Consider the following 18,275-nt stretch of genomic DNA (forward strand, 5'->3'; position numbering starts at 1 on the left):
CAATAACAGTATGTTTTGTTTGTGAGCAACAATTTTTGTTTTTATTTCTCTCCCAAACATATTTCTCATTAGATTTGTTCCTTCGGGTATTTTCAACTTACCCCATTTCTGTGTTTTGATGGAATAAGTGGCAAGGAGGTTCTCAATTAACTTTTTAGTGTCCTTCTGTGGGAAGGGCAGTGGGTAATTTTCTTAAATGTGCTTTTGAAAGCCTTCTAATGGCACCACCCAGAGTCCTGATGATCATTTGTGAACTGTGGTTGCCCCCGGGTCCAAAAGTTCCATATTTATGATGATAGACAGGAGCCATAGGACTTCTAGTTTTGCTAGGGGGCAATTTCTCTCTCATCTCACTCTCCCAGCTTCTCAGTGCAGGGCCAGAGGCTGTTTGTGTTCTCAGTGACTGCTTTCAGCTTTTTGCTTCTGCTATTTCCAGGCAATTAGAAAAGTCTGTTTAGAGTTGAATTGTTATGTGCAGGCATTCTATTTTAATTCATTGTAATTAGAGGGACACACGTTAAACTTCTCCAAGAACTACCAGAATCCAGACTTTTGATTCCAAAACATTGGAGTCTTTACCTATTTTATAAATAAAACATTATACTGGAATATTAAAAATGACAACTAGTAGAATATTAAAAATGCATCCATTCACCCAGCTAGGAGAATGGATGCATTCTACTGCAGAAACTTCAGAATCACGCTAGAGAGGTATAGTTCTTTTCCCCCCCTTTTACTTCTTCAGAAATTATTTGCCTCAATTGCAGTGTTAAAAATACTAATTAGAATTGGGCCCCACTTGGGTTGTATTTATTATAGCGCTGATGTTAGATCATCACAATCTAGCCACAGATGGTGGCCCATGATTTCCTTGTCTGTTTAATAATACCAGTCTGTCTTAGAGCTTAAGAAATGGGTTCAATCTCTTACTTGATTGCTATTAGCAGTGAAATGGGATTGTCAAAGATGGTATTTGTATAAGAAGGTATTCTCTCCCCCCCCCCCCCCCCCATTAAAGCTTACCAGCTTTCACAATAATTTTTAGTTCCAAAATAATATGGCTGTTTCTAGAGATGAATAGGCTCGAAGCTGGGAAATGAGGCCAGGGCCCAGCCTTGAGCTCTCGGGCTCTCCTCCCTATGAGAACTCTGACCTTTTGTGGGGTCCTGAGTGGGAGAAGGCTGCTGCTTAAAGCAAGGCCTGGTCAGCTCATGGCGAGGCCAGTGGTAACTGGCACCTGTTAGCCTAGGTAATTCCCCTGGGGCAGCTACAGGCCTGCCGTGTTGGAACAAAGATGGAATAGAAGCAGGGGTCTTCAAACTACGGCCCGCGGGCCACATGCGGCCCGCAGAGGAGTCTGATCCGGCCCGCCAGGTTTTTTGGGCAGTGAGCGCAGCCGAGGTGTTACAGTAGGAATTAGTAGTTCATATAGTCCAGCCCTCCAGCTCTCTGAGGGACCGTGATCTGGCCCCCACTTTAAAAAGTTTGAGGACCCCTGGTAGATGACCATGCTTTGGTCATAATGAGGAAGAAAAGAAACCTGGATTTTCAAAGCTCTTTTTTTTCTTGAGGGGTTGGAGTATTTTTGTTTCACTTGAGTTGAGTGTTCCAGAGGAGGAGGATTTTAGTGAAACAGGAATCCCATATCAGGTGGAGATCTTTCTCCTTTGAAGCAGGTGTGAGTGCAGCCAAGAAGCAGTAAAGCCAGGGGAGCGGGGTGATAGGTTGGAATGCCATGGACAGCCCTGAGTGTCGCTGGTGGGGTGTCTGCAGGCTGGCTGGGGAGGTTGATGTGAGTGTTGGTGAGCCGGCTGGCCGGCTCCCAGTGTAGGCACGGCTGCCGGGAGCACATGTCTGAACTCAGACCCAACAGTGCAGTACATGGTCAAGAGATACACCCTCAAGTCAAGAGGGCTGACAAAGCCAATGCTCCCCCAAGTCAGTGCCTCCTTTCTGTCTTTCATTCATTCTATTATAGAAGTGAAATCTAGAAGAGAGATTTCTGCCCTCCTGGCACTTACACACTGGGGGAGGGGGGAGGCAAGAAATAAGAAAGTAAGCAAAATATCTGTGTCCAGCGGTGTTAAATACTGTGGACAGATAATGAGTCTCGGGGGAATGGCCATCCTGATGTCCTTAGGGCAGCTCTGAGAATATCTGTCCCTCTTGTGGAGATGACCTGGGTTAACTCTGCTTACATGTTTTATAAAACCCTGACATTTCCAAGTCAGCTCGCTTGCATTTCCCTTTGTTAAGCCAGCATGTGGAGGCTCAGGAACGAACTCTGAGACCTGTTAGTGAGGCATCAGCCATCCCATAAATGGTTATATAATTAGATAGTCAATGTATTTGTTTCTCCTAATGCCACTGTTTTTTTTTTGTTGTTGTTGTTGTTTTTTGTTTGTTGTTGTTGTTTTTTGTAGAATCTTAACTTTTTCAAAACTCTTATAGAGATTTATTGATTGCATAATTTTAGTCTCATACTCTATGGATGAGAGTAGGAAGGGTGGATGTTGAAACACAGAACTTAAGATAAATGGCCAGAGTTAATAATTGCAATATTTAACAGCTGCTATGCTATGGGCTGCCCACTGCTATGGCCCAGTGGTCAGGAACAATGGGGTGGTGATAGGGAGAACTGGCTGAACGTCCACCTTGCATATGCCAGGTTGTCTTGCTTCCTTTGTGGTCTGACTTTGCAGACATTGGTAGGGTGATAGAAATAATTGGGTAACTGGACCACTCCACTGCTTTGAAAGGCAGCACTCTGTTGTATACACAAAGTATTTGCTTTTTACTTTTTGTTTTAAAAATCAAACTCCTTACCTCCCTTTAACTCATGAGAATACAAGAACAGAAGGCTTCAGACCCTGGCACAGGATCTGTGGCAGCCCTAATATTTATTGGGCTTTTCTTAAGCAGCTAATTGAGTTACTGTATGTTAGGCACTGGGTTTAGCAGTTTTCATAAGTTATCTCATTTCATACAACAAATTGTAATATAAGCAATATTATTACTATATTTATTATCTCATTGATGAGGAAACTGCACATGAAACATGACCAAAGCAGCATTTCCAAGGTAATGTGCTTAAGATATCACAAATATTACATTGAAATTGGTTCAAGCCCAATTCTGTCTCTTTCCAAAAGTTATACCTCTCAGTCACAATCTTAAATTCACTGTAGAATTACTTAGGATTCCTAGGAAATTACATCTTCAGATTTTTGCTATGAACACATTTTGTTAGATGCTGTAGTATTTTATGTTGTTCATTACCCTAGAAAGTTCCTCAGACTTATCATATACAGATATACACTGAGTGGGCAGATTATTATAATCTTTGAACACATAATAATCTGGCCACTCTATATATTAGAGGTCTGGTGCATGAATTCATGCATGGGAAAGATCTGGCCAGCCTGGCCAGGGAGAGGGAACATGGGCAGTTGGCCGGCCTGCCTCCTGGTCAAACTCCTGGTTGAGGGGACAATTTGTATATTAGCATTTTATTATATAGGATATTCTCTGAGTGGCCAGATTATTATGCATTCAAAGATCTATATAGATAGATATTTTAATCCTCACCTGAGGACATGTTTTTATTGATTTGAGAGAGGAAAGGAAAAAGTGAGAGAGAGATATAGATGTGAGAAAGAAACTGAAATCCCAGTTTGTTTGGCTCTATAAGCACTTCACCAGGGATGGAACCCAGTCTAGGTAGGTGCCCTGACCAGAAATTGAACCATGATCCTTCAGGGCATGGGACAATGCTACAACCAACTGAGCCACACTGGCCAGGGCTTGCTCCTATATTTTAGGACTATTGTAATATCATTTATAAAACATAGCATGACCTACAAAGTCGTACAAGGCTACCTAAACTTATTCTATCTTTAATAGTTTGAACATTTTTAGAAATGAAATTATATTACAATTGGGTTTCTTATTGGAAAACCTTCTTTTTATCCCATAATAACCTAATACTGCTTTGGTCCCCAAGTTACTGATAATTCTGTCTTTAGGATAGAACTAATTCTAAAACTATTTTCCCAATATCTGCTTTTGTTTTGTTAAGTTTTATGTCACAGGGGCAACTACTAATTTTTGTTTCTCCGATGGTATTTTATTAAAATCTATTAGGCTTGCAGAAATCAATGCTCTTCCTTCTATCATTGATAGTAGCTACACAAGTGGTGTAATTTTTTTTTCCAGACTGGTTATGTACAGCCAAAGTGGGTTTGTACAAGGCACTCTGTGAGGCATATTGTAGAGGAACTGTGACAGAGCAATCAATGTGGAGTGTGTCGTGTTCCTAAATTTGGGATTTCAGCTGCTTCCTCCCATCATGATAGATTGTATAGGGTGAGGCAAAAGTAGGTTTACAGTTGTTTGTATGGAAAATAACACAATAGTTAATAAATAGTAGTACAAAAATAAACTTTCAGGGACTCACAACTGTAAACCTACTTTTGCCCCCACCCTGTATTATTATACTTGCTTAACTCAATGCGCCCTCTGGTGGTGCAACTAATACATAATCAATGTGAGAAAAAATAATGGCAAAATTACAAGTATCAAGAGACTATGAATCTAGATATGGTCTTCTTATTCCCATTTGTAAGGCTCTCAAATGGATAGAATATTGTTTTCCCATCTTGTTTTATGTTCATCTGTAGCTATTTATTATCATATTTGGGGGGAAGGCATAAATAATTTGATACTATACCTCCAGGTGACTTTTAAAAATAAGTTATTTTTTATGACAAAAGTAATACATGTATATTCTAGAGATGTTAGAAATACTGAATAAAAAGTGAAAGAATAATTGACAATCTAATGATCCACATGGATTTACATTTTGGTGTATTGCCTATTTTTTCTATATATGTAGACTAAAAGAAAGCCTAACATATACCATTTTCTCTAACATTTTCCCCACTTAATTATATGTGTGAATTTCATTCTGCATTGTTACAGAGTTGGATCCTTCATTGTTAGTGATTGTTTAGTTGGATTGGTCCTATTGTGTACAACTTTGTAGATCATTATAGATTATTTTCTTAAAGTTAATTGCTGGAAATAGAATGGCTGAATCAAAAAGATATGCAGAATTGTAAGGCATTTTATATTTATTGCTTGGTTATTTGATAGAGTAATTCATCTTTTTAGGCAATTTTTTTTTAAACTTGGAGTTTCTAACATTTGTATTCTTAGTCTGTGGCAGAAATTGTGCATTGTTTTTGACATGCCTCACTCTTCTTTAGTTTTCACAACAACCTCGTGAAGTAAAAACTTTGTCCCCACCCCTAACCAGTTTGGCTCAGTGGATAGAGCATCAGCCTGCAGACTGAAGGGTCCCAGGTTCGATTCTGGTCAAGGGCATGTACCTTGGTTGCAGACACATCCCCAGTAGGAGGCAGCTGATGGATGTTTCTCTCTCTCTTCAATGTTTCTAACTCTCTATCCCTCTCCCTTTCTCTCTGTAAAAAATCAATAAAATATATTTTTAAAAAAACTTGTCTCCATTTTACAGAGAAGAAAAGTCAAGAATGAAAAATTAGATAACTGTTATGTGACTTCAAAAACAGGGAGATGATAGGTGTTAAGAAATTTGATAAAAATAGCACTTGCATTCCCTGAATCTTGAACTCAGTGAAAACTAATACTGACAATTCTCCATAGAACAAAGAAGTTGAAGTGTCAACTGACAGTCATTGGCACAAATTCAAATGCCAACAGAAATCCCCAATTTGGGGTGCAATGAAGAAAGAACTTTTATTTAGTGCAAACAGCTCAACGGTACTACAGCATGGCTGGGAAGCAGCACTGCCTGGAACAGCTGCATGGTGCTGCAGCAGGCCATTTTCACTGCGTGAGGCTGTCCAGAGCCAGACAGCCCTGCCCTCATCCTCTCCCGCCCCCCTCCCAAAGTGCACCACTGCAGCCGGAGGGGGACTGGCTCATACAGACAGAAGTCCCTGTCCCTGGTTGCTAATTGGTCAGAATAGAGCAGTTCTGCTTGGTCAAAGCTGTGCAGCTCAGCTCCAATTGGATGGGAAAGCCTCAGTCTTATTGTTGATGTAGGACCCCAACAACTCCTTTATAAGGGTTGACTCAGATGGTGAAAACACAGTGCAGGCAGGCAGTTTAGTGCGGAGGCTTCTCTGTGGTTCAGCTTGTGTGAGAGGTCCATGTGCAGAAATGGCTGCTAGGCTTCTGCTTTTTTTATTTTTTTTTATTTGAGCCCAATTAGTTCCCAGGATCCCTTCTCTCTCTCTCTCTCTCTCTCTCTCTCTTTATCTCCCTCTCTCTCTCTCTCTCTCTCTCTCTCTCTCTCTCTCTCTCTCTCTCTCTCTCTCTCTCTCTCTCTTTCTCTCTGGGGGGCTGGGTCTCACAATGGTAATAGAGGAGGAAAGGAAATAAATTTGGAAACATGAGTAAAAATCTAAGTTCAGTTTCTGTCAATTAGGGCTTTATGTTAGAAGAAGAAATGCTGGACAACCAATGATTATTGTGTAATTATAGACTCTACAGGACTCCTAATATAAAATGATTTCACTAGATCTTGTAATTTTTTTCATGAATATATTTTCTTTAACCACAATTAGTCTCAAACCTGGTCCTAAGTAGTCAAAAGTTGACTAGAAGTAATGTGATATCAGACAATCTTCAATTTGTGAACAAAACCAAACCTTTGTGAGTTTTTAAATTTTAACAACCTTCAACATTCCTTAAAATTGATTTTTCATTGTTGTTTACTGGAGACCTATATTTCACATTTGCCACCTTTATATATTTTTTACATTATAACTAGTGGCCCAGAGCACAAAATTCGTGTGTGTGTGTGTGTGTGTGTGTGTGTGTGTGTGTGTGTGGTGGTGGTGGTGGTGGATAGTTGGTAGCCTGGCCTGGGCCCTCTTGCCACCTGGTACCCCTTGGGGGATGTACAATGGCCAGCTTAAAGGTTAGAAAAATACTTTGTGAGAGAAAAAAAACAAAAACAAAACAGAGGCCACTCCAGCAAAGATTCTGAGGAGCTAGGGTTAACTTTCTTCGTGAAGATTCGCCAGGGAAGAGGGGAGGAAGGAGTAACTGTGTGAGTGTGTGTGTGTGTGTGTGTGTGTGTGTGTGAGAGAGAGAGAGAGAGAGAGAGAGAGAGAGAGAGAGAGAGAGAGAGAGAAACACCCCCCTCCAAAAGACTCCAGACTCTTTTGTTCTAAATCACAAAACTTTGCTTCCCCTGCATTTATCACATGTCTAAACACAAACCAACATGTACTTCAAGCAACATGTGTCAGGGAAGGAGAATGCAGCCTTAAAGCAAAGGGTGAGGGTGTAAGAAGTGAGTAACTCCTCTCGTTCCCCCAGCTGAAGCTCCTCGGGGGCCTGACTTTGAGAATCCACATTTACCTCTTGACGCATGAGAAGTTAGGGAGCACAGCATTATCCTGGGAGGGGACGGTCACGGGGATTGCACCTGTGGTGTTGCCCCAAGTTTCATTTCCTCACCCTCCTGGGTTACTGATCCAGTTAACGGGGTCGGAGGTCTGCAGCTGGATGCCTTCAGGAGGAGAGTGCGCAGGGGGCTGGGTGGTCCAGCTCCGAGGCTGTCTGTGGGCAGCGGCTCAAGGTGTTCTGCCCTGCTGCACCACTCACTCTGACTGGGTGCAGGGAGAGATTGGGTGACTCTGCAGCAGGCAGTTCCATGTCTAGCGCCTTTGAATTGCATATTGGGGGCCAGGGGGAGGAAAGAAAAGCCTCCCCAGAAAGAGGTTTTTTAAAAACCTTTAGGGACCAGGAGGTTGGCTGGCCAGGGCCATCCTTCCCCTGGCTGCTGGCTGCTGGCCCCGCCCCCTGGCCCCACCTGTCTTGGGCTGGTGCCACCTGCCACCCACTCCCGATTCTCCATTCCCCATCAGGAGAACCAGGAGGTTGGCCGGCAGGCCCTGATCAGGCGATTGGGGTGGTCAGTGTGAGTCATAGCAGTCATTCTGGTCATTCGGTCATTCAGCCTTAACAGTCGCTTAGGCTTATATATATGTAGATTAGTGGCCCGGTGCATGGATTCGTGCACCCATGGCTGAAGGTGCAATCGCGCTGCCCCGTGAGGAATCGGGCTCCCTCCTCTCTGGTTCTGGGGTGCATCACCTGAGAACTGCCGCTGCCAAGGCACTGTGCCAAGCATCTGCCTCCTGGTGGTCAGTACGGGTCATATGTACCCGATAGTTGGGTGGTCACTTAGCCTTTTATATATATAGAGATATAATTATTTTCATAATTTAAAACTCAGAAACAGATATAGCAAAAGAAAGAATATAAGTATCTAAGTACCACTCATCATTCACTGTTAGAACTGCTGTATACTTATTGTTCATTTTTGCTTCTCCCCTCCTCACCTGTGTATTAGACATTTACCTCATGTTTGCTGTTTTCAATCAGCTCTTCTCAGGCTCATCAGCATTATCTTTATTCTTAAGAAAGAAACTTGTGAACCCCTTTTCCTTAATGCCCCACTGAGCCTGTCAAAGAAATCGCAAATAACCTTCAGTATAACCCCAGCATCTGTAGTTTCTCTTTGCCATTTTCTTCCTATAATAGTCATTGGATTTATTAGGAGCCTTTAAAATAATCAAAGTGTCCTTCCATTTAACTTTTACGGCATTATTATTTTTGACGCTCCAGCTGTTTCCTTAAGGTGGTGAGTCTTGTATTTTCCCTGAATCTCGATGTAACCTTGTTATGTGGATAAAGTACTCGGTCATCATTACAGTTCTCTGAAATGGCTTGAAAATGCTCAGCTCCTTTCCCACCCACTTTTATTTTTTATTTTTTATTTTTGTTAGGAATAATTTTCTAGTTTATAGTCAAACCCATAAATCAGACTTCTAAGTTCTACACACCTGATTTAACAAGAGTATGTGAGTGGCTTAATAAAATCCAGGTTTTTCCCCCCTCTGCTTTCTTACTCTAGAGCTCAAAACCTATAGGACTCAAAACATTTCCACACAGATGAAGCCTGCTGAGAAGTGGGAAGGTTGTCTGTGAGTTTAGTCTTGTGATCCTGAGAAAATGTATTTGTCATTATCGAGGCTACCGCTCCAGAAGCCTCCGGTTCTGGAGCTTTCTCTCTATTGTGTCTTCTGACAAGGACCTTCGGCCTCTCTCTAGCACCCCTGGATCCTTGTGGCTCCAAACCCCGGGGACTGTTCCTGCTTCTGCTTCCCTGACCTCAGTCAGCAAAGGCAGGAAAAGATGCAACCAGTGGAGTTGGGATTTGCTCCAAAGTTGGAAGCCTTTCACCTCTTGCTCCTATTTTCTTGAGTTTCAGATGATTCTGATCCAGAGTACTTCAGTGGCTTTCCTTGTCCCCTTAGCCCAGGAATTCTCTTGTTGCAGGTTCCTCGGCTGCCCATGGCCTACAGAGGGAGGTTGGAGGGTCTCTGGCCCACTGGCAGCCTCCTTGTCAGCAGGGCACTGGTCCCCACCAGCCACTCCCATCTCCGCCTCTGTACTGGGCTACATCTCTCCTGGGTTCTCTACCCTCAGCCCGTTTCACTCCCCACCTCCCTGTGATTTTTTATTACCTTTTTTTTCTCTTGTCTGTCCATAGCCGCTCTTCAAATCTGTCGCCCTGTTTTTATCTTACACTTTTACTTCTCATGCACCTCCTCAGGCGTTTATTACTTGTACTTTGGGATATTCCTTTCATAGCTGATGAAACCTGTAAACTCAGGACCGGAGACCCAGAGGGCCCTGCAGCAACCCTCACAGTTCTATCAGGAATTATTCACCTTGAAAAGGGCTTTTCTGAGGTCAGGTTAAGCTAACCATTCTTCCAATGTTGTCACTCCTCTCTTCCCTTAAAAGTTCCTTTGAGGTCTTTCCCCTTCTTTAACCTCTAAATGCATTCTGGGTAGAGTATTTTAGAACAGTTCTTGTCTGGAGACCTGTCTTTGTGCTTTTTGTCTTTTGGATATGATCGCTTTTATTCAGATGTTCTTTTTGTCATGGATAGTTGTGACCTAATATGTGTGAGACTAGGTTACAAATAATATAAAATTATTCAGAAATACACATATATATGTTCATGTATACATTAATGGAATGGATCGTGGATAGTATGTGATCCAATTAAGCTGATATTTAGAGGCTTTGTATATCTTAGTTATCCATATGGATGTAGGCATCCCTCATTTTAGTGTGCTTTGCTTTATTACACTTCATAGATACTGTGTTTGTTTGTTTGTTGTTGTTTTTTTTTTGCAAATTGAAGGTTTGTGACAGACCTGTGATTTTTAGCACTTATGTTTTAGTGTTAGAGTACTTTCTAATTAAGGTATTACATTTTTTTAGACATAACATTATTGCACACAACATTGTATGAACATAACTTTTATATACACTGAGAAATCAAAAAGTTTGTGTGACTCACTGTATTTCAATATTCACTTTCCTGTGGTGGTCTGGACCACACCCGCAGTACCTCTGACGTGTGCCTGCACCTCAGTGCCTGTGCAGTGATATATGTATGACGTGAGCTGCCAAACCATGACACCTCATTGGCTGAGTGTTTTCTCTTTCTTTTTAGTTGTGGTAGAATATACATGACATAAAACTTACCGTCTTAACATTTTTTAGGTGTCCACAGTTCATTGGGGTTAGGTACACTTACATTGTTCTCCAGAACTCTTCCTATTTTGCTCTATTGAAACTGCACATTAAACAACAATGCCCCTTCCCTCTCCACTCCCAGCTTCTGGCATCATCCATTCTGTTTTCTATCACTATGAATTGACTACTGTAGGTACCTCGTTCAGTCTTTGTCTTTTTATGACTGCTTATTTCACTTCATGTTGTAACATGTGACTGGATTCCTTTTTAAGGAATTCCTTCTTAAGGATTTTCTTGAGGCTGAATAATACTCCATTATATGTATACTAGAGGCCTAATGCATGAAATTCGTGGAAGGGTAGGCCTTCCTTCCCCCAGCAGCTGGTACTGGCTTCCCTCTGGCACCCGGGACCCCGGTTTCATCTGGAAGGTCGTCTGGTGTGATTAGCATGTTACCCTTTATACCACACTTTTTTATCCTCTCATCTGCTGAGTTGCTTCTACCTTTTGACTATTGTGAATAATGTTTAAATACTGACATAATAAACATGGCAAGCTGACAGCACACTCCAGAGCCAGGCAGGTTCAGTGTCAGAATACGTCCCCTGAGTCCTAATGCTGACCTCTGTTCCTGGAAGTATTCACAGTGGGTCTGATCATAAGAAAGTTGTCACAGAGCGCTGCCCCCGCAGGCCTGTCTTTGGGGAACCAGCCCCGTGGCCAGTGCCAATCAGGCCGGCAGGCTGGGGCTTGCCACTGGCCCGGCCCGCCTTGGGCCTGGTATTTCATTCTGGCTTTGGTCATCCCCCTGCAGCCTTGGGACAACCTCAGGCAATAGGCCAATCGTGTGACATGTTCTGAAATGACAAGGTGAATTTAGATGGGCCTGTAGCAGAAATTTTAGGGAAAACTCATTGCCAGTCAAGCCTTTATCATTTCTCTTTAAAACCTTAAGATGCAGCTGTCACCATTCTTTCTTTCGGTGTGGGAGGGGGGAAGGGGAATATTGTGCTACATTTTCATCAGGAACAAATAGATGGTCCCTTTGGTCAACCTGTTCTTTTTCTCTCCATGTTTTCACCCTTTCTCTTTTCTATTTTTTTTCTCTTTCTCCTGATACACAGGCCTTGCAGTGCATGCTGATCTCTCTCCAGGCAGAACTTGACATTCAAAGGTACTTGATGAAAATTGAATCATCTCAGCGAGTTAGTACTTTTCTTTTCTCTGCATTGAGTCGCATCTTACCTCCTGCCTTTTTACTCAACCGCGTGTGGCGTTCTAATCCGTGTGGGCCATTCTGCAGTGGGCCTGTACTCTGGCTGGCCTGCCCCGGGTGCTGATTTAAACCTTCAAAGTCAAATGCCTGCAGCATTCTGAAGTGTGCATTTTAAAATTGTGGGCGTTATTATTGAAATGAACACTAATTGCATGCCTGCTTTGAAATATTTTGTTTATTTTCCACACGTTGAGCTGTGAATCAGCAGTAATGCAACAGCCGGTCAGAGATCGGGGCGCAACCACCTGGAAAGCGGGCTCTCTAACAGGAGACTCCACCGTGAACAGCTGCTCCGGGCGGCGCCGTCGTGGGAGGGAAGCAGAAACCTGCATCATTCTGAGTCTCAGAGCGCTCGAACTCTTCCTTTGCTCAGCTCCGGTCCTTTCAATCTGGGGTCCAGCTCATGTTACTGACATACATTTTAATATTAAAAATGGCGGGAACAGACACGTTTATATAGAACTTACTGTGTACGAGGTACTTGACAAGCATTAACTTCTCACAGCAACTCCATGGGGTAGGCACAGTCTGGCCTCCCTTTTACAAGGGAGGAAACTGAGGCACAGGTACGTTAAGTATCTTGCCCAAGGCCACAAAGCTCTGTCAGTAACAGAATTGGGATTTGACTCTAGGCACTCTGGCTTCATATTTTTTTCAACACATCACTTATTTTCTCCAAGTCCTCCATGTTCTCTGCTTCCTCCTAGGTGAGTTTAGTGTTCAAACTGAAATGCAGCGGGAGAGTTCCCAATGCCTGGATCCCCGGCTTGGTATTGGGTCCCTGTGCCGACTTAGCACCTAGCCTCCCACATCCTTCTTGTCCCCCAAGCATGGGCTGTTACTTTACTGTCTCCTGAGCATCCACAAGGCAGAACCATGTGGCCTGGACTGTGTGGCCTGAAACGCCCTGAGCTCAGGAAGGTCCCAGCAGCCCAACTGTGGTCAGTCTTCAGGGATCACACTGACTCTTTTCCCTTCCCTTTTCTTAAAGCTCAGTCTCTCTGATTTTTATAGGTTAAGAAGCTCAAATTAGAAAGCTCAAAGAGGCATAGAAGTAAAAGTTGGGCTAAAAGAAATACAGAGCATCATTATCTACCCCACGCCACCTCAGTTCGGATGGTTCGGTTGCCTTTTATTTTTTCCACGAGTCTTAATTGTTCTCACATTTCCATGACTCACGCAGACTAGAAGCATCTTTACGATGGCCGCACACACCATGCACTCGGTGGAAACGCAGAGGGGGAACGAAGCCGTGGCGTGCTCTTTACCACGGGTACACGTAGTCTTCCTTTCTGTTATCAGGATGAGATTCGACATGATGATGTGGGATTTTCCATTCGGTGTGAGAAATACACAGTGTGGGGTGCCCTTCGTTATTGTTTTCTCATGCTTAAAACAAATAAATTGTAAATGCTGACTCTTTACTTCTTGATGATAAATTTGACAGCAAACTTGACAGTAAGTAATGAGGTATTAGAGAATTTTTTCAAGGTGTTTTTTTTTTTTAAGCATTTACATACAAGTTACAATTAGCACCATGTATATTACTTTGCTAACACCTAGCATTTAAATTTTGTATTTATTGAAAGTATGTTAACTTACTTTCACATATACATTTATCAAATCGCTCTTGTGATTCCATAATATGAGCAGACAAAAATGGTGGGAGTCGTTCCTAGCACTTGACCATGATGTAGACTTGGAGGAGGAGTGGGGTGAAAGTTAAGGGGGACACGGAAGGAGCTCCTCCTCCCTCCGGTAAAGGGGGAACTCTTAGAGCGTCTGCATGTGTTCGACTTTCTATTTTGAAGATGGAAGGAACCACTTACCGACTTCACAACACCATGAAAAAGGCCAGGTGAGCCCCGTGAGAGATTGGTTGGTATCCTCCCCTCTCACCTGGGACCCCACAGGCCCCAGGGCCCACCGCCTGGGATTGAGTGACACCCAGCACCTCCTGCAGAGAGTGCTGTCACATCGGGGAGCTAAGTGTCAATTTATAGCTGACAAATTCCTGTGCACATTTGCAGTTACTGCTCCCAACTATTCAAGTAAATATTATGATTCTTCTATAAAAGTGAGAACTAGAGTTCAAAATTAGGCCAGTGCATGTCAGGCTTGGAGTTTGCATTTGTGAGAATACTGTGAGCAAGAGTCAAATCTTCTCATTCTAAATCCTGCCTTCTTTCCATCTCTCCAAACGCTGGAATTCTTTCCTCTAGCAGGACTAGAGGGGAAAAGACCCTTCCCTGAGAAGCTAGTCAGAACTTTCACAAGGTGATTGTTCATTGTAAAACCCGTCCAGGGAAATGGGGAGGGCAGCTGGTGGTGGTGGCAATGGTGGTGGTGGTGGTGGTGGTGGTGGCGGCGGCGGCGGCGGCGGCGGTGGTGGTGGTGGTGGTGGTGGGGGTGGTGGGGGGGTGTGTGTGTGTGTGTGTGTGTGTGTGTTTGTGTGTGTGTGTGTGTGTATGGGGGGGAGGGGACTGTTTGGAAATGTGAGTTGGAAAGTAACAGCAAACTCTACTCCCAAGATGTCTGGAGGGTCTGGCCACAAGCACTTGGTGGCCTTGGCGTGGTGGCCTTGGGCACCAAGTGTCCCCTCGGACAGCTCCCTGGGGCCTTCTTCATGTGGGGCTGGAGAGGACATCTTCAGCTCTGCTGCGACAGGCTGAGGGCGGTCGCTTTGCCATCAGGGAAAACCTCTTTGGTTTTACAACAAGGCAGTTAATCTCTAGGGGCTTGGGGGCCCCACATCCTCTCCAAAAAGAACAAAGCCCAGGCTGCAGGGACGAGCTTAATGATGGCTTTTGTCAGGAGGCCCTCTAAGGTGCACATTTCGCACTATGCATTCTATTGGTTGTATTTGACTTGAGATTTCAAAGCCTGCAAGCAGGTCGCTTTCCTTTCATTGCTGTAATAACAGCAATCCTCACATGGCCACCTTTTATCCCGAAGCCTTTTAAGTGCATTCCTGGCTCTCGGACTGGCAGAGGCATCTGCTGCTTTGCTCCGGCCTCTCCCGGCCTCTCCCGGTGAGCGCTGTGGGAGCCAAAGCCTGCGGGGCAGCTCCTTTGTTTATCATGCACACCTTCTTGTTTCAAAGATAAACAGAGAGACTGGCCATAAAGAGACTCTATCTAAGGTGGACAAACTAAAAATCAAGAGGCCCAGGAGACAAATCTGTGAAGGTAAACTGTGATTGGCTTCAGCATTAATTTAGCTTCCGCCTTTCCAATGTACATGGCGTTTCATGCGCTTCTCATGGTAGGTCAAAGTAATGCTTATTACTCCATCATGAGGCAAACTTGTTTTCCTGTTTCAAATTCTGAAAGAAACGTGGCTTGCTCATGCCTTCACGAAAGGGACATTGGTGTATTGTCCCTTTGTGTATTGTGACCTGGCATAACAGGTCAGCAAGAAAATAGCAGTAGTCTTCATCAGGTCTTTTATTTTGTTCTTTCAAGAGGAAAACAACACTAAATAATAAATGCAGGAGGGCGTGCCTGAAAGGGCTGGGGTGGATGTAAGGGTGAGTTAATGAGATTTGTATTTGGAATTGCTCTGGGTGTAACTTTCTAACTTGATGCTAAATGGAGATGTTGGTGAGCTAGAACTTCTTTATATTCTTTAAATAGCTTTATCTTATTATGGTTTTAGGGGAAAGTCAGAGAGCAGCCAAATTCATGGTGCTATTTCAGAAGCAAGTCTATGTCATGTTACAGATAGGACACCAGTTGGGCAGACAGCAGGCTGACATCTAATCCCAGAAGTGGAGAAGGCTGCAACCTCCATCTCCCCCCACTTCTGCCCGCCCCCCCAATGGAAGAGCCCAGGCCCCATCTGCAGGGCAGCCACTTTTGTTGCCCCTCCAGGCACAGCCAAACCTCTTAAAGAAAAATGAAGGAGAATTCTACCATCTACACACTATGAAGGGGTTGAAAATTTGAAATTATTGAAGGAATTATAGGAAAATTTTAAACTTTTTTCCTGGAGTCAGATATTTACGAGCCTTACCTTACCGGTAAGATAAGGTAATTCTGAATGTCCAGAATTTATTTGACAGCTTTTGGCTCTTCCCTCTTAACTGTATCTTTTTTGAAATTGGAAGTCCGTGCAATTCTAGATTCCTGCCACACTGTGGATGGCATGGAATGAAACTGTGTCTCTGTGCCCGGGGTTCCCCACATTTGTGCCCTCACGTCAGGGGCCAGCTACAAGGAGGCTTCCTTTCCCCTGGGACCTAGAGTGCACATGCTCAGGAGAAGACAGGGACAGCCAGAGCACCTTCCAGTCACCACAGACAGGAATCCCCTGGCTTCTCAGTGCTCCCCTGTTCCATGCTTTTAACTTAGCCTGCCTGCTCAGTAATTCTCTGAATTACCAAAGCAATCTGTTCTCATTGTGGAGCTACAAGGAAAAATGTATATTACTCAGAACACCGCCATATAGAGAAAACCAGTGCTCATATTTGGTATTGTTTCTATTTCTTGTTATTTGAAAATAAAGTCCTCAAAAAACACCTTGATTGTGACTGCATAGTATTCCATGGCATGTCCGTCCACATTGTAATTTGTTAACCAGCCTTCTAAGTTGTTTCTACATTTATTTGTTCTGCTAAAGAAGCAATGTGTGAAGGTTTTCCCCTGCCACTCTAGAACAGGAAGTATGGCTTTTCTTAATTTTTACAATTCTAATTAAACTGGCTTGTCTTCCGCAATCATTGGAACTGGTATTTGCATCACGTTGGGTCATAAAGAAATCTTAGGGAGCACTAAATAAAACTAGGTAATGCCTCTGTGCCAGAGTCTGATTCTGGAGGGCCTCTCCAGGTTCATTTTCCAAAAGCCTTTACTTTCTAAGCCGGCCTGCGGAGAGGGACCTCAGGGTGGCCTCTGAGGCAGAGAGACCCTGTTAGCCCTTTCCCCGGGGGACGACCTTGGAACACAAAGAATTGGCAGTTTTCCCAGGAACTTGGGGAGAAGCGTAGATGTTCCATAATTTTTGTTCGTTTGTTTGATGCTGACAACTACAGGGGCAAGATAAAATTAAGAGTATCTCAAAAAGATTAATCTGGCACAACTCGAAAGTGTAGCTGTGCTGTGTGGCGCCCCTTTAAATAATGAGCAAGCCTCCTTTCCAGCACAGGTGCCCTTGTCATCTGTTCCCTGGCATGTGCAGGAGGGGGCTTTGCATGGCAGCGTGGGAGGGGGGTTGGGGGCCTACTTGGCTCACTTGGCTCCGTGCAGGGCCTGCCTCGCCGCCTGAATGCCCGTGGCCAGCTCCAGACGGGAAGGCAATGGGCAGTGACCGCTGGGCATCACCGCCCACCCAGAGTCCTGGCCTGATAGTAGAGCAGCCGGCCCGGGGAAGGAAACGTGGAAACAAAAGGCACAGCCGTACTTTGCTCAACTGCTGAATTGTCTGATTTTACTCCAGACCAAACATCTTTCTGTTTTCACAGGTGAAAATCGTGAAAAATGGCGGGGCGCTCTTTTCGTGGAAAGGCGGGAGGGAAGAGTTGAAATATTACCCTTGTAGAAACAGGGTGTGAGCTGAGTTTATCAAGGATAATTTATCAGAATAAATCTTGAAGAAAATGCTTCCCATTTATCCAAGCTGGGGAAGGGAACTCATCAAATTGATGACGGGAGGGATTGTGAGGACTCAGCTACACACAGTGGGATGTGGGCTTTTAGGCGGGGGTTTGTGTAGACACGTCCTCACAGTGGTAGGCCCAGGAGTGCCCGGTTACCAGTCAGCCTGGCGCGTGCCCACAGGTTGCTTGCATGAAGCGCCCAGGAATACCCTCAGCACTCAGCTTGTGTGTTTACCAGTAGCAGGACGCCTTAGTGCTTGCAACCAGGTTTTCTACGAAACACAAAAGCTGACTTTTTCTCCTCTAAGTCTCTAGTGCCAGGCCTACCCCAGAGTTTTATAATTGTGCTGCGGCTCAGTACAACTCTCTCTTACAGTGGTCTTGCTCCCATACCCATCTGCCGCATTCTAGAGCTGCAGATGTCATCAGTCTGTTCTCTGGTGGGCAGTCACCTGAGATCGGCACTGAGGAGACATCAGCACTGAGGAGACATGGGCTCCGGTTGCGTTTTTCTGGCCGCCCACCATGGACGTGTGGGAAGCAGCCAAAGAGCTACGGGGAGACTGGGGCCAGGCCCGCTGCTACAGAAGCATGCCTGGCTCTGACCCCTGAGCATGGCAGGTGGCCGGCCTGAAGGGAGGGCCTCTTGGCTCATCCAGATCCCCGGGCTGGGCTTCTGTAAGGTGGCGGGGACAGGAGGCAGGTTGGAGGCCTGGGATGGCTTCTGAGAGCTCTTTGTCTTTCTTCCCATTCCCAGACCCAAACCCAGCAGAGGCCTTAGACTTGGAA

At 44.3% G+C, this 18,275-nt stretch overlaps 1 protein-coding gene across 1 annotated transcript in view; it reads left to right on the plus strand.

Annotated features, from left to right (window-relative positions):
- Positions 1 to 18,275, plus strand: part of KIAA1217 (KIAA1217 ortholog) — a 296,834-nt gene that overhangs the window by 123,901 nt on the left and 154,658 nt on the right. Inside the window, 1 exon segment of the mRNA XM_045588070.1 lies at positions 11,739 to 11,819. Within this exon segment, the coding sequence (XP_045444026.1) occupies positions 11,739 to 11,819 (81 nt within the window).

Source organism: Pipistrellus kuhlii, unplaced genomic scaffold (genome assembly GCF_014108245.1).
Source record: "Pipistrellus kuhlii isolate mPipKuh1 unplaced genomic scaffold, mPipKuh1.p scaffold_m20_p_1, whole genome shotgun sequence".
In the NCBI taxonomy this organism is placed as follows: domain Eukaryota; kingdom Metazoa; phylum Chordata; class Mammalia; order Chiroptera; family Vespertilionidae; genus Pipistrellus; species Pipistrellus kuhlii.